This window comes from Pipra filicauda, unplaced genomic scaffold, assembly GCF_003945595.2.
Source record: "Pipra filicauda isolate LSUMZ 115617 unplaced genomic scaffold, ASM394559v2 scaffold7_size6619720_pilon, whole genome shotgun sequence".
Lineage (NCBI taxonomy): Eukaryota > Metazoa > Chordata > Aves > Passeriformes > Pipridae > Pipra > Pipra filicauda.
Window position 1 is genome coordinate 268,585 of NW_024104976.1, and position 16,766 is coordinate 285,350.

Consider the following 16,766-nt stretch of genomic DNA (forward strand, 5'->3'; position numbering starts at 1 on the left):
GAGATATTGTGTCTTTATTCTAACACTGCTTCCATAGAAGGGATTCCAATGGCATGTGAGTCATCTTTCTCCAGCACCTGCTTGAAATGGGCTTTTTGCTCTTACCCAGGGACTCTCAGCACACACACTACACACAGCACTTGCTGATTAAGCTCCTGGATTGCTTTTACTTTAGATGTCAAGGTTTGATCCTGGTTCTATGGTGTTAATGTGGATTTAGATTTTGGATCTCAATGAGAGTAAGATCAGACTCCCTGCTATGGTAAGACTGGGAGCTAATCCCTAGGATCAAAATAAAGGAGCCACATTCCTAAACTCAATCCAATTCAGCAGGTTTTATTTATTTTTCCATGTGGGCCATGGTGGACCCATTTACTGTTTCACATATGGGCCAGTTGGGATTTTTCCCTCTCTCCTCATTCAGCAGGCCAGAGGGTTTATTTCAGGTCTATAAAAACTGTTTCTTTCCATGTATTTGCTCAGCACTTATTCGCTAGTTCCCCAGTTCTGATCAAAAAATACAGATAACAATAATCCAGGAACAACTACCAGCACACAGGAACTAAAAAGTTCAAAATATTTGGAGTTTTACTGCCATGGCTTCCCTCATCTACTCTAGCATCAGGCATGATTTCAGAAGTCACTGCTGCTGGGATATGTGCTGACCTATGACTGACAACAATCTGGGCAAAGGCAAACACGTGCTCTTTAATAGATACCGGAACTAGGTAAGTATGTGCTACTGAAAGCAGCAGTTATATATCTTAACATTAAAAGTCACATTGTAAAATGTGTATGGGCACATCCTTTCTGTCCTCTGAGCCCTTCCCTCTCCAGTCTCATACTCTCCCACTTCCCTGTACCTCTATCCCTCTGTGCACCAGCCTTATGACTCAAAGCTGCCTCTTCAGCTGAGAGTGCCACTTCTCTGCATTGCTGAGCAAGTACTTCTAAGGTCTTGTAACCTGCTTTTGAGACAGTAAGGCCTCAACTCAGTCACATACTTACTACTGGACACCTCTTCTCCACTTTGTATGCACTGGAGAAAACATACAAAGATGTATATTAAGCAGCCCATCAAAGGAATGGATCTCAAGAAAATGCAGTGCAAAATTAGTAATGAAATAGCCAGTGTTCAGGTAAGACAAGAGAGATCAGTAAAGAAGGAGGCTTCATATTAGCTATAACAGCCCCAAGTAAACCAATCAAACTAAAGAGATGTGCAAACTGAAACAGCTGGTGCTGAAGACCCAGCATCCACACTGCACACATCGCAGGTGCTTCACTGGCACTAACTCCAGCCTGATCCATGGACTGTATAGTCAGTAGCTGTTGGAGAATATCAGGTGCTTTTCTGGGACACATCTTCTGGTTTAGCTTCATCAACACAATTCGAATTTATCCTCTCCAAGACCATTCCATGATGTGAACTGATGAGCAGCGTGTTAGGACCTTGACGAAATTTGCTTTAAAAAAACACACTCCTTATCCAAAATGAAATGCTAATGTGTTGGCACCTATCCTTCCACACACACAGTTTTCATGCCAAATCAGTCCCAATTCCCTCTCCTGGCTTTACACATAGTTGATTTTTTCCCTTCCTCTCCAAGTGTTTTTGACTCCATCTCCCACCGCAATTCCTTATCTAATCTCAGTCGTCTTCTCTTCCTATTTTCCTTGACTCAGTGTATCTGTACAGCCAGGCCTGCATCCTCCACCCACCTTTTCATATCTGTCTTTCCTTCAGCATATGAACTAATGTCAAATCTTTCTGTTCAGCCACTCTCATCTTGTCTTTCCCTCTCCTTATGTGATCTCCTCAGTTCTGGTCATAAGTTTGAAGGCCAGAAGAGTTAGAAGCTCTCCATAAAGTCTCTTTTGAATGCCTGAATGTGAGGTAGACATCATAGAGTTCAACCCATGATACCTGTTCTACACTGCAGTAAAGTAGAAAAGCAAGAGCAACCTCATGGAAAATTTTTAACAGTCCATTTCTGTTAATAATGTTAATTTATTCTAAGGAAGCTGCACACATATGATCTGTATGCAGTTGGGACTTGTAACAAGCCAGAGAACACTTACAAGGATTAGTTTTCAGAAATGTCAGCTCTTAACATTCAAGAAGCATCTTGCAAGAAAAGGTAGAGGTTTTTTTGTTTTTTAAAAGATTGTCATAAAATATATGTTGATGTTCACAGACATTGCAAAAGACTTGTCCATGACCAGAAGACCACTACCTGCCAAATTTCAAATCCCTGATCTGTGATCAAGTCCAACAATGGGAGATGTTAAGACATATTAAAGAAAAGGTTTCAAGAATGTTTTGACAGTGGGAAAAAACATATTTTTCTCCGCTGTGTCCTTGGAATACGCTGAGTTGTTTTGGCTGAATTTTCTCAAAAACATTTACCTGGCATGAAAAGTTTCTGACAAAAGTGTTGAATTTTGGCAAATAATCCGTTGTGTAAGGTGAAGTATCAGGCAATCTTGACAACTGGGGTTGCTAGCTCCACATATATTGATTTCAAAGAGGGGAGAAAACGTGAGGCAGCAAGTTGTCACAAAACTGAGCCAGCTGATGACATTCAAGAGGTAGCTGGGCCAAAGGCCTCTCTTCAGAGAAATGACCAAAGTGAAATTAGGTTTCTGGTTAAGTGTGCTTGGGGATGATGGTATACAAACATTTGACAAAAAGTGACCAATGGTTAGTTACACAAGTGCCACAGGAAATAAAGCACATGGCGAGAGGAAATTCAAACAGTTACAAAGCCATCAACAGTGAAAACTCTTGTAAGAAGCTTTTTAGCAAAAAGTTAAGAAAGGTAAAACTTGCAAGTATCTTGCAGTTTGGGAATTAAGTAAAATCAGACTAGGACAAGTCCATGCCTTCAACTTCACTCCCTGGAAATTTCTGAACCAGCCTCTTCTTCATTGGTATCAGAACCAGAACACTTTCCTACTGTTTCCTGCCAACAATAGTGCAGAAAGCAGAGATCAGGGCCCAATCCTACAATTTTTCCATGTGCAAAAAGGGCAGTGGAGTTAATGGGAGTTCCATGCCTATAGTACTAGAAACATCAGGCCCATGATATCTCACTTCCCAATGGGACGGTACATTTTACAACCTATTACACTTTTTGTTTGAATATCATTAGTCAAACCTTTAATCATTTTACCAGAATGTTAGAATCTGGCTTGCTGGCAGAAGTTTAACTTGCTTTGTCTTTCAAAGGCAATTAAGTGCTAGTGGAAAAAATAAAGAACTTTTGAAATGACCATTCATTTCATATTTGCAAAACAGTAAGCTCCCTTTCAGTGCTATTTAGCTTTCTGATCAAAGACATTCATTTAATGTAAAAACATGTAAAAAAGACAATAAAACAAAATGAGTCCTTTATGAGAAATCGTTTGCCATCAATGCCTAAATTTCTTTGTCTAAAGTAAGGACTAAGATAACCAGGCACTTTTATTTTCCATTATGCCTCTTTTTTATAATAAAATCTTTGGCTCTTGCTTCCCTTCCAGTTCTTTAATTTGCTTCATTGAATAGTAAAATTCACATCCTGCTCACAAACTGAAGCTCCCTCTTAAATACATGTCTGCCATGTGTTGATATTTTACTTCCTAACACTAGTTCTGAAAGCTTCCAAATTACTATGCCTACCTTCACTAATACATTAGGACAAAGAAAGGATGGCTTTATTTTCACACACAGGATGATTATATGGAACTGCTTCCATAGTGTTGAACAACTTGACCCAAAAAAAGATTTTGGCACTGTCACAATACCAAGGAAAACATCAAATCTTCTGACTTTAGTAGCATGTGTACTGTTTGGCTTATGTCAATGGTAATTAATTCACATCATCCACCTTCCTGCAGTGCAAGATAAAACCAAAACTTGGCATAACTGACATCTTTCCTCAGAATAATCTTTTTCGATCTTTAAATTTAAAGAAATCTTCAAGGACCACTGAATTATGACAGAGGAAACAATGAACCACAGGCATTCTTCAAGGCAATGGTAGACCTTCCACCGAATGATGCCAATTGTAGCCAGCTCTTACCTGAGCCAGAACACCACAAGTGAAACTTTGCATACTGACTTTAAGTGCACCCTTGCATCTTGTGACTTTGCAGGAAGGTAATAAACCCCAAAGGACCCATCCCCATGTGACAACTGCACGTGACAAATACATATGGTGAGTTCCAAAACAGAAGAAATTATGTGAGGCAACTATCCCATATGATAAACACACAGGACACATGCTGTGAAATTCCAGGGAGCATCATCTATGGCAGTGGGAAGCACAAGTGTCAGAGGTGAGCCTCTGTGTGACAAACTTTGCCCGTTTATCCAAATAGCCAGACTCTTAAGACTCCAGTAAAGGGTCTAATTCTGATACCCCTCCTCTTTTATATTTTCAATGCCACTGGGACCTACAGAGTTACTTGTAGTAAGATGTTAACTATTTTGAAAAAGAGTGGTAAAATTTGAGCCAAACACACAAAAAAGAGACGGAAGTATTATTCCCTTTCACTTTGTGCTTTTTGTACCATATAAGTAGTTAACTTGCCCCTGAAGTTCAACTGTCTTCAGACACCAAAAAAAAAAAAAAAAAAAAAGAAAAAGCAAAGTTAATTTGAAAAGCAGGCACTTTCATGCACAGGCCACAATTTCCATAAAACCACCTATAAGATGTTTCCATGATTTAAAAACATTGCTGCAGCATCACATATACTGCAACATGAGGATACCCTCTAAAATAAGATGTGCATCTTGATGGTTATTCCTGATAGAAAGAATTGAGTAGCTCTAGAAAAAAAATGCATATCTCAAATTCTTTCCTAGCTATACCCTAATGTGTGGTATCCCTCATGGAATTTCAATAGACTAATCTAGCACAGACTTTAGAATAAGTAGCTTTGTAAAACTGCAAACAAGTACACAGTTAAAAGGTCACTGCAATATGCATGCTAATATACAAGGAGAAAACACAGACAAGGACAAATTATCATAGGATCAATTTGCAACCTACTTTTTTCTGGTGAGACATGTGCCTTAGCTTGTCCCCTCACAAGCCTGCATGTTGAACCATCTCCTGCACAGATTCCACAGTTGTCTTCCTTGGCATTGCTCCCAAGTTGTCGATCACAGCCTACTGCCTGCCAACATCAACACCACAGTCAGAAGGAGGGCAAAGCTGTAGTAGACATGCTCAGGTTTCTGGAATTTTATTTATTATGTTATACTTTTGATTTTATGAGTTGGCCTCATTCTATCAAAGCATATCTTGCTATTTAGGATTTTAAAAGCACACTGCCATTCCATTATTTTAATGATGAACCACAACAACTGATATATTAAGTTATTCAAGCATAGGAAATACATGAATCCGTTTCCCGCTACTTATGTGAATGAATACCATTGAGCATTATTCTTTCCAACACAAGGGATAACTATGTTATTTACAATTTGCTTTTCATCACCTGTTTAATTATGTCTGAGAAAGGATAAATGCAATGAAATAACCCAAGTTAAAAATTTAAAGGGCACTCAGCCTTCAGCTTCCTAGACAAGGAGTTGTGGGCAGTGCTAATATTCTAGTGTCTTGGCCATTAAAAAATTACCTGGCACTCACGTAGATCTCCTATTTGCCATTCTTATCAATGTCAATCACATAAACATTTGCTAACCAGGTTTTAAAGAACTTGGATGATTCAGTTCTCACTTTCGATTTTTTTGGTTTATGAATGTGAGACCCAATCTATAAAACTTTCCAATGATTTTTATAAAAACATCCAAACTTAAGCATTGCCAAAAATTTGAAAAGCAAAGTTTTTGAAGAACTGTCAACTGAAAACTCTCCAAATTATAATGAAAACATTTTTCCAGGTTTTCGCTTTTCTTCATATCAGTCACTACACAAGAAGGATGGGAAAGAGAGTGGGAAGACAAAAAAGAATAGACAAAACTGACTAAAAGCACCTTTCTGAGGAAGGGAAGATAAATATTTGGCCTCACCTATTTTACTTTTCACCATTTAATAGAAGAAATTTTCAGGAAGTACCAAATGCTGAGCAATGTGGTAAAAAGCTCATCTCCAGCTTCAAGTTTCCTCAAGTCAGCCTATATGTCTCTTACATCCACATATTCCTGAGAAGGGCAGCTAATTTGTCATGGATGTGTGTATTTAACCAAACTCCAAACTGACAAACGGATAGAAAGCACTCTGGAAACTCACAGTTAAAAAGCAGTGCTAGAATTCTGAAACTGGCCAGCACACACCCCTTCCTATATAAAAATGCTTGGAAGGGGCAGTCTGAGCTGCCAAGATCCACTGCATGTGTGCTGTGCCAAAACTGACACACGATCCCCTCGGAGAGAGGAGGATCGAGTCCACACAGAAGAGGCAGGGTTGGGTCTTCCAGTCTGAGTTAACACACACACACAGACACACACAAATCATGCACAGACACTGCCAAACACAGAGAAATGCAACCTCAAAGTTTCACGTGTCTATAGAAAAGGAAACAAAGCAGCACCACCTCCCCCTTCTGCCCCTTTCCCTTATTTTCCCAACTCCCCACATCCTGCACTCCCTTTAGAGGAGAACATTAAGAAGGACAGTTCATGGTACTTCAGTTGAGAGATATTGCCCTACTCAGGGCTTCACATCTACCATAGAAATCTACATTAGCAGCTGGAAATTATTTTATTCCTGCAAATTAAGGGAATCTTCATCCTATGTAGCCCAGCAAAGAATTCATTTTAAAAAGAAATAAGCAGTCTAACAACAGTAAATCATTTTAACAGAAACTTAGTTGTAAAAAGATACACAAAGATACTACTAGCACATGGAGGTAAATTGTTAAACTACTGCAAGTGTAATCTCTCCCCAGATCTCTCAAACACATTTCCATTTCATGCTGCAATGTCATTTCCTAATTATTAAAAACCTGTTTATTCATTCATCAATTAATTTCAAAGGAAAAATTAAGCTGCGTGTTGGGATACTCTGTGTGAAAAAGTGCTACTTTTGTTAGTTTAAGCTGTTGCATGTTTTTAGGCAACAGATCCTGCAAGTCTTTGTTGGGAGGAGGGCATTGAGCAAGAACAGCACTTGCAACACCAGCCCATTAGAGTCCAACATGATAATAACAAACATCCACACCGAGCTCTTACACACAGTCCCTATGAAAACAAACTCTCATTGCATGTAACAAAAATTACACAACTATGCAAACACAAAGCACTATTGTGTCCAACACGGAATGAAAGAAAAAGGATAATCAGCACAGCAGCATACTTTAGAGGACTGTTTCATAAAGTATTATTGCTTATTTTTTAATAATACACAAATGCCACAGAAATAAAACAGGAGTGCTAACTGCAAGGAACTTGGATGTGGGAAAAGCTTTACAGCTCCCCTGCCAGCAAAGGTGGTGTGTTCAGCAAGATGCATTCACCCTGTGTGGACTTCCTTCCCAGATTATGTTTACACCAACTGTTAGGAATATGAGAAATTATATCCTGGAACACAATTTAGAAAACAATTCGAATTATTATCACAATTTTGGCCTGAAGTGAGCACAGAATTTCAGATTTTGTTTAACTTCAAGCACCTAAAAATTCTGCAGATTTTCATGTGATAAGCATCAAATTTAGAGCTAATTCAAGAATGGTGTGAACATTAGGATGGTGCTTATTTCAAACCTGAGTGTCCAGAGCTAGCCTTTTTTATCTGTTTGTAAATCCCTGATAGGGTATTTCTCAGGTAAGCTGGACAACCACAGATATCACCAAAACAGGAGGAAGCTGGAAGGTATAACTTTGGAAACTTGGTCTCCAACACATACAGTATTGTGACACCAAACATTATAAATTTAAGATATTCATATTTTAGCCAATAACTATTGGAAAAACATAGTGTCCGATGAAACATTTTGAAGACAGTACATTTGTATTTGCAAACAAAGCTGCAACAAGGACAAAAAAATGATAAATGGCAACAGCCTTCCTCTGCTCACGCAGCACCTCAGCCAGCCAAAGAGGCTGATGATTTTCACAATTAAGGCATTTGTTAGGGTTAATTTACCTCACATTGCTCACTGTTTACAGAGCAAAAGGATCAACTCTAAATATTACAGGCAGACTGGGAAAACATCTGCAGGCTTTTAGGGCATAGTCAGAAATTATATTAGGTGATCTTAACATAGGCTGAATAAATGAAACAAGTCCCAACAAGGATTGGGACCCCGTGAATTTAAGAAATCTGTAATTCTAAATACAATAATTCCAAAAAATTATACAGGTATTGTAATGACTAGGTTGTAAGTGAGCTCCTCAGACAGCAGGGAGAATACTGGACAATATGTAACAAAATAAATAATAAGTAGAAATTTAAAATATAAAGAGCATTGAGGAAATGGGTACTATGTGCATTTAAAAAGCTGTCCATGATGGGTATCTGTGAATTTGGATACGGCAAGATTATTTTCAGAAACAGGTGTCTGATCCATTATTATTTTTAGATAAGCCTGAACATGTTATTTGCCTATGTTCTTATAAAGGAGAAAAAAAAAAGAAATATGACAAAAAAGAATACTGTTTTCTCACAAGCAGCTTGAATAGAAAGCATCTGGTTAAGCAGTGAACAAAATGCTTGTCTGCTTCAACAGACTTCTAAATGTTATCATGGCAGTGCTATTGTGAAAGACAATACTGAAGGGTGTTAAATGCTTTCTAGCATGCTTCGAATAGTTCATGTAGGTTCAGAAAGGCAAAGGAAGAGCAAAAGGTCAGGGTATAAAATACAGTAATATAGATGAAAGACAAGAATGAAATTGCTGCTGATATGGTAGAAGTGACTACGGAACATCACAAATAGTTTTGCAAATATGAATCCAAAAAATCACTCAGAAGCTCCCACAGCTGTTTCTTGAGGTCATATTCACTTAGTAGGGTTCCAGCTGAGGAATTAGACTTAAACAAAGAAGTTAATGTAGCATGTGAATTTCAATTTGTGAAGGTCCAAGTATAATCTGTTAAATTCAAGAATCTTCCTTTCTTAAGATGTTTATAATTAACTATGATGAGAAAATGGACAGGGCTAAAGGAGACAGAACTTTAACTGCGATTTGAATATGGCAAAAAGCACCATAGTGAAAAGCATGGAAAACCCCAGCCCTCCCTTCAGACTTCTCTTAATAAACATAAGTAAAAACAGGGACCAGAACTGCCAATGCAGAGCCCAATGGAAGATCAGGTTTTAAAATTTCAGCTTTTGCTTGTTAGACCATTGCTTTAGCCCTCCTGAACTGTGCTATTACCTCAACTGACCACTCACTTCCAGCTGCAGGCACAGTACCATTTTTTTCATGGAATTCGTTCCACAGAAGTGAGTTGTGAATTATAAAAATGTTACATTTCAATTACAAAAAATGTTTCTGGGATGCTAACAACTCAAGATGATATACTTCAAATAAAGAAGCAAAGATATATCTACCCCTTACAAAATAAAAATACTTGTCTGAAACATGAGCAAACCCAGAGATCTGTGCATAACTATCACCATCTAAGTGTTAAGTGTCATTATTACTGTCAAAAGCATGAAATTGTTTACAGCAAGATAGATAATTATATACAATATTTTTCCTAGAAATAGGCTTCCCCTTTCTATGGTCCTCTGGAGTCAAAGACTCAGGTACAGCCAGAAAAAACAAACATGCTGAGTTCTCTTAACAGAAGTGGCCACAAAAGAATAAATCACTGCTATTTTTATTTGTGACAGATACATAAATTCTTTGAAACATTAAAACTGAAGTTGCACTAGTGCCATTATTTCTCTACCTACCATGTCTTAGACTAAGCTCTTTAGCAGACACACCATTTCAATATTCAGCACTGTGTATGTTAAATATTAAATAATTTTCTACTTTGACTAATAAATTTGTTATTGATATAGACTCTCATTTATCAGCGATTTCATTAAAATTTTAAGTTAAACTAAGTTTTGCAGTATTCTATGTTTACTTGAGGGACTGGCAGCTCATCAGGGAGTGATGCCCTTTATTAATATGATTCAGTTTAATAAAATGAAAACAGAAAATAAATTCAACAACATCTCGATACGACATAATTACCATCTTTCTAGAGTTGCTGAGCAAACCCTCCAGTGCTCAGGAAAACCCACTTGAAGGCTACTCTGGGTATATTTACATTTGTGTTTCCATTGGCCTGGCTATTTCCAAGGATGCACAATCACGTGCACTCGTGGAATAACCTGCTAGTGGGATTTTAACACAAACATACAGATGGCATTTACTGAAATTTAGCTGAAGCAGAAACCCCAGCAAATCATTTATGGGGAAGTGCCCAATGTGCTTAAAATGTTGAAGAAATACTGTATTTTTGCTGAGCAAGGAACTGCACTGCAGAATGCACAAATGGAGATGATAATTATACTTCTTCACAAGAATCTGATAGAGCTGTTATACTGGAGATCCTTTCCCTCAAGGGCTGAGCAGTCTGTAATTATCCCAGTATACGTTGCCCAGTGGTTTTTATCTTAAAATTGGCAACAGATCTGTTAGAGCAATACCTCAGTAAGGGAATCCTGTGTTGGCTGGACCACTGGTCTGCTGAAGGGTGGCAAAGGTTTTGTGGCCTATGTGCAAGTAGGTTTCCACTGCCTTTAAAATTTGTCAAGATGTGCAAAACATAGAATGAAAGTAGACTCTTACACCAAACAGATCCGATGAAGTGCTCTGACTGCTTTGCCACCAGGATGGCAGTATTTGGGCTTTAATAACAAAATTATATATTTCAGCCTTACAAGAGATGAGAACTAAGATTAAAATGGAACAAAAACATCAACATACTTTTAAAGGTTATCAGCATTGCACAAAATACAAGATAACCTCAGAATTACTTCTAGCAGAAATATCTTCTCCAAGTCTTGTGACTTGACTAGGAAAGGACACATGTTTTATTTCAACATTTACTGGTAAAAGAAGAACATAGTAAAAAACCCTTCCATGCTCAAAAAGATAAATCTCTGTTGCAGTTTATTAGAATCACTCAACAGGGAAAATTAAAATCCTCAGGGTCTTGCTCAGAGAAAAGGGATTTCTATTTCCAAAAACACAGACACACTGCAAAATCCAAAACTCAGAGAAATTACGACTACATTTGACTGCACAGTTGCATGTGCTATCACAGCACAGATATCACTGCATCATGTCAGCTATTTGCTGCATTTTTGCCTGCTCTGTCTTAGCACAGAATCACAGCACAGGCAGATATCAGGAATGTCTGTACCTGCACAACAAATAATTAATTTTAAATGTGGCTTTGGGAATTAATGGTAATAAAATCAGGAGTAAAAACCCTGTCATGTGAAAATCCTGCAATTAGTGTTTTCCATGTATCTTTGCCCTGCTGTAAAACCTTGTTGCCATTCGAAGCCCATCTATTCATTATTTTGGAATCTCTGCTCACGTCCTTTGCTTTGTGATAACTTCAGCTTGCACTTTCTTTCTACACAAAATAAATGTGTCCCCAGAGAGAATATAAAGAAAAAACTCCCACTGTCTCTTTCCCATGCTCATCATCCACAAGTAATTGATTCTGACAAGCAGAGGGAGAGATCCCAGAGCATCCCTCCCATTAGGCAAGTAACTTCTTTCTTTCCTTTTTTTTTAATTTACTTTTAAAAGTTGTGTGAATCTTAGCTTTCAAGCACTGCTTTCAAACTCTGGTTTACCCTCACTGAAGATTTATCTTGGTCTGAGTCATGATTTTGTCCTCACATGGTCCTGTCTCATAACTCTTCAGTTATGTCTGAGCTAACAAAGGCCTGATTGTGGTAGAGAGTTCTCACATCTCTGGAATCAAACCAGCACAGGACAGAATTGGCCCAGACAAGCTGACACAGGCTTCAGTATGTGTTAATAAACAGAATAAAGCCCCTTCAGGGACGTTGTGTATGTGCTCAGGACCAACAGCGAGCGTCCCAGCCCACCCCTTCACAGCAATCGAAGCCACAATCCCAGTTGCCAAGATGAATGAGCAGTAGCAGTGGTGGGAGTAAGAAAACTTCCTCTGTGTGAGGATTTTCATTGCTCACAGATAAGAAATCAGGAAGTAAAGACAAAGTGTATCAAAATGCAAACCTCAGAACAGAGGCATAAAGTAAGTCAGAATGATGGGCATGAGGAAACACTCCATGATGTTCAAATTCCTGAGCCATCCACAGAGAGGAAAAGAATGTAAAGCAATAAAAGAAAAACTAAACCAGAAAATAAAAAAAATATAGTGCATAAAATTCACTGCATACTAAAGGGCTCCTAAAAAGACTTTCCACATATTTCTGCTAACATTTTATATCTGAAGGCAAAAGGCTAAAGAGTGTTCCACAGCTCTGTAAATCCACTTCCATCAAATAAAACAGCGTTTCCAAAACCTTTAACTCTTACTACAGGATCTGTCACATGCTAGAGGAGCTAAGAGATTATGGGACCACCCGGTAGGAGCAAGTACCCTTTCCCACATGGTCTCCATTTTAAAAAACACACATACACGCAGTCAGAGGATAGGACACACTCCCACTGGACTTCTTGTTTGTGAGAATGCTTTTGAAAAAGCAATCAATATATGGAATCAGATTACTTTGCTCCTTTTCTGGCTGGGTCCAGATAAGTCTGCCTTGCTTGGTGAAGTTAGTACTGGGGGATTTGAAGGTTGCTAAGGCTCTAGTTCAAGATGACACCCAAATCATGAGTTTTTCTGCTATCACTGCGCACATGATTTAGGACCTTGCTAGTCTGGGAAGTAAAGTCACATTTGTACAAAGCTTGCTTAAACAAAACAAAACTTGGCAGAGAGAATCACTTATGAAAAGAGAAATATAGATAAGAAACTGGAGATCAGAAAAAAGTCATTACTCATCTGACAAGAAAGGATAAACTTACACAGTAAGAAACTCTGTAGAGAATACTTCTTCACAAGAAACAGTAGGAGAGAGAATAAGACAAGACCTGAAAAGAAACATCAGCTTCTACCAGCACTGGGCAGCTGCAAAATACAAACAAGTGATTCCAAGGACCATTGCAGTGTCTGAGAGTATCCCTCTATTACCAGCAGTAAAACCACACCTCTGAGTTGTCATTGCAAGGGAACCACTACATCAAGGTGGACAGTGACATTAAAAGGGGGGCAGGTGCAGCCTTTGAAGGGCAGCTCCAGGATCTGCTGGCTTGGACAGTGCCAAGAGATTCCATCGGGCAAGGAAATCAACCTACTGAGGCTATGGGGGGTGACACTGCCAGGTCACATAGGATGTGGTAACCCGTGCTTAGCTCAGCCCCATCCTCCAGTGGGAATTCTGGAGAGCCACCAACATCTCCCAGCTGAACTGCAGCTGGAGCTCCCTGCTGTCCCCAGTTTTATGACCTATGTCACGTGTATGCGGTCACATGAAGATTTTCATACGTAGCTCTGAGAGCCAGAAAGTTTTGTTGGATCTACATGAGTAACTCCCACAGTCTTTCTGGACAGGGTCCAGCCTCCCAGCTCTGGTATAGGTGTCTATGTAGAGATTCCTCCATGCTCCAAAATGTACTTTACACTGTGCATTTGCTAATTAGTGGTACCCAAGAAAGAATGCCAGGTTTGGTATAAAGGCTGGTTTGCCACAGAGCTACCTCAAAATCAATTCTTCCTATGAATCACTTATTCAAGGTTTAAAGGCTAAAAAGGACAAAAAGGTAACACACACATTTTTTTCTGCTCTTTAAATGTTAAATGAAGACTGTGAATGTTCATTTTGGAAAAAAAAGTGCTTTTTTAACAAAAATTAACTACTCAGACTAACATGTGTTAGAAACACAGCTTCATGTCTCCAGTAACATTGGATGGAAAGGAAACGTTCCTTTCTAAGTCCCTGCACACCAGATCTCCTGTGCCTCTTGGGCAGTCCTTTAACAGATTTACAGGCAAGAAAACATATCTCCAAGAACTGAAAGAGAAAGTACATAAAACACCTTAAACAACCACTTTGAGAAAGCAACTCACAGAAAAAAAGGAGTCACGATTCAGAAGAAATTAGTAATCTGCTGTAATTTTAAGTTTAAAGCACAAGCAAAGTTTATAAAAGTGCAACAGTCTTCCAAGAGCTTACAGAAAATGTTTTCAATGAAAACTCTGACAGATATTTACATCAAGTGTAAGAGTTCTTTGGTGGTGAGTGATACCTACTCGCCATATGATGACATGTGACAGAAGAGAACTAGCATGGCAGAAGTTGATGGGACTCCACTTGACATGTGGGATGTGTTTTGATGTCAGCTAGATTTATGCCATATGCTACAAAGCACAGAGTAGTGTCTGCCTTTTTTGGAACACAAGCAACTTGCTGACACTAAATGGAAAGTTCACTGCAGGATTTACATCATCTTTGACCTAATTGTGACAGCCTAGGACAGAACTACTCAGGCTGCTCCTTAGGACTCCAGATTTTTTGGGTGATGTGTGTATTTATTGTCCAAACACATTACTCCATATTAGGAAAATTATCACTGTAACCATTTCAGGTACTGGCACAAGTAATACTCCATTCTGCATTCTGGTAGAAAAAAGCAGATCTACATGAATTAAAACCAAAACCCAAGGAGAGGCAGGGCCCCAAAGCAGAAGGAGTAACTGGGTAAATGTTGCCCACACATGTGTCTGACATGCAGATGTTTTTGAATGTCTCCACCCACATCCAGATGGGCACAGCAGGAACATATTATATGAAAAAATGTTTGGGGAGTTGTGCAGAAACTTGAAAAAATATCAGAAGTTAAGTGTGAAAATACTCCTGGCAGTGCAGTTTTGACCTGTCCCCATTTAACACAACAGCCCCAGATATTTGTGTTGGTAACAGAAACAGAGCAGTAGCAGACTCAAACATGATCAAATGGTTTGACTGAGTTAAGCCTCAAGCAACTCAAAAATATATTATTAACATTCACAAGTTCCCTGCTCCACCATCTTCAGATTTCACTTCTTGTAAAGCCTCACACCTCCTGTCCAGAGAGCAGCCTTGTCATCTCCCCATTTTCTTCGACAGAGCTTATTTAGTTTGATTTTGCTTGATAAGGGAAGTGCAAAGAATCAGAACTGAAGCTGGACAACAGGAACTCACCATGCTTGTAAATTCATATGCTGCCAAGGTGAGAGTCTGAATAAGAGGCAGAATTAGTGATGCAGCCCTACCTTACCAAGAACCAAACAGAAATGAAGGTGAAATCATGCTGGGGAGGAGGGGGCGTTGAGTCAACTTTGAGACAATAAATGAGCAAAAGCAGCACCACCCTCCTTATACCAACTCTTTGGTGCTCCCAGGCATAAAAGTGAAGATACCCACATCAGCAGTGTGATGTGCTCATTTAGATGAGTTAACTGTAAAAACACTTGCCAAGTTATTTGCAGGCTGTGCCAATTATATGTCAGAACCCAACAGATGGATCTTACAGCAACAATTGTGGAGAATCACGACTTTACTGTCTCGCTTTTAACAGCAGTTGACTAAATAACCGTATTTTTCCAGAAAAGATCAGATGTCAATTTGTTTTCTTTTCCTGCTCAAACAGGAGTAGCACAAAACTCTGTGTCGGCTTCTAATCAAGTCCCTGCCTCCCACAGCCCCTTTCAGAAGAAACCTTCCACTCTGACCCTAAAAGAGTTTGCATAGAGAAAATGGTTATTCAAATGACTTTTCATTTCAATTCATTGAATTTGAATTCAAATTTTTACCTCTATAAAATTATCCCACTTTAAATTATCAAATATATACTTTAAAAAGCAGAAATTTTCAATAGCCAGTGATTTAAAGAAAGTAAAGTGAAGACACCTGTTTGTGACTTTAAATGATAAATTAATTAAACTGCATAAGTCACAGCACAGGACACATTCTAAACCTGTTTGTTGGGTTTTTTCCTCTGAAGATTTATCTCACATTGAAAAATATTTTTGTGAAATTAGAAGAAATAATGAAAAAAATAAAAATGGGAGAAGAAAAGAAATTGATTCTCATCAACAGTGTAAATGTTCCAGTTCCTGTTTGTGGAATGATTAATTTCTTCCTCCACTACTTTGTTTAGTCTAAAAATGGATTATTTAAATTTCCAAACATTTGATATCAGATATGAATATGAATACTACAAAATGCTAAGGAGAGACATTAAAGGTAGCCCTTTAAAATATACTTCTCAACTGTTCTTCACAAAATTGGATCCATTCTAGGCATAGTGAATTTTATGCCATTGGAAACCCCACAGCACTCCGAGCAAGAGTCTCACAAGCCTTTGAAAAACCCAGAGCTCTGTAAGATCCAGCATGACGCTCATGTGTGATGGGCACAGATAGCAAAGGCTGCTGCAGATGAACCCAGAAGACGCCGTGACACTCTCCTGGGTGAAAGCTTCTATCAGGAGAGGAGACATCACTAAGAACGTTGCAAAAGAAATATATCATTTGCAAGTGTTTCCAATGTTTATAGAGGTATATCCTACTTCAAAGTACTATCAATGAATGCAGTCTCTCTGTTAGGAATTCTTCTGTTCCAGAGGCAGCACATGCACTGTGTGTTGACACGACTGGTATTGGAACTGCAGTACACATGGAAGTCACATAAAACCCACAGCAAGGTCCAGATCATATATTAATGTTGCTATAATCCATGCACCAGTCTTCTGCCAAATGTGTCAAATTTTCCCCT

At 38.6% G+C, this 16,766-nt stretch overlaps 1 protein-coding gene across 4 annotated transcripts in view; it reads right to left on the reverse strand.

Moving 5' to 3' along the window:
- Positions 1-16,766, reverse strand: part of ADAMTSL3 (ADAMTS like 3) — a 174,606-nt gene that overhangs the window by 68,590 nt on the left and 89,250 nt on the right. For all 4 annotated transcript variants that reach the window (XM_039390045.1, XM_039390046.1, XM_039390044.1 and 1 more), the window contains exon 7: positions 5,040-5,166. In XM_039390045.1, coding sequence (XP_039245979.1) covers positions 5,040-5,166 — 127 coding nt within the window. The remainder of the gene's footprint in view (positions 1-5,039; positions 5,167-16,766) is intronic.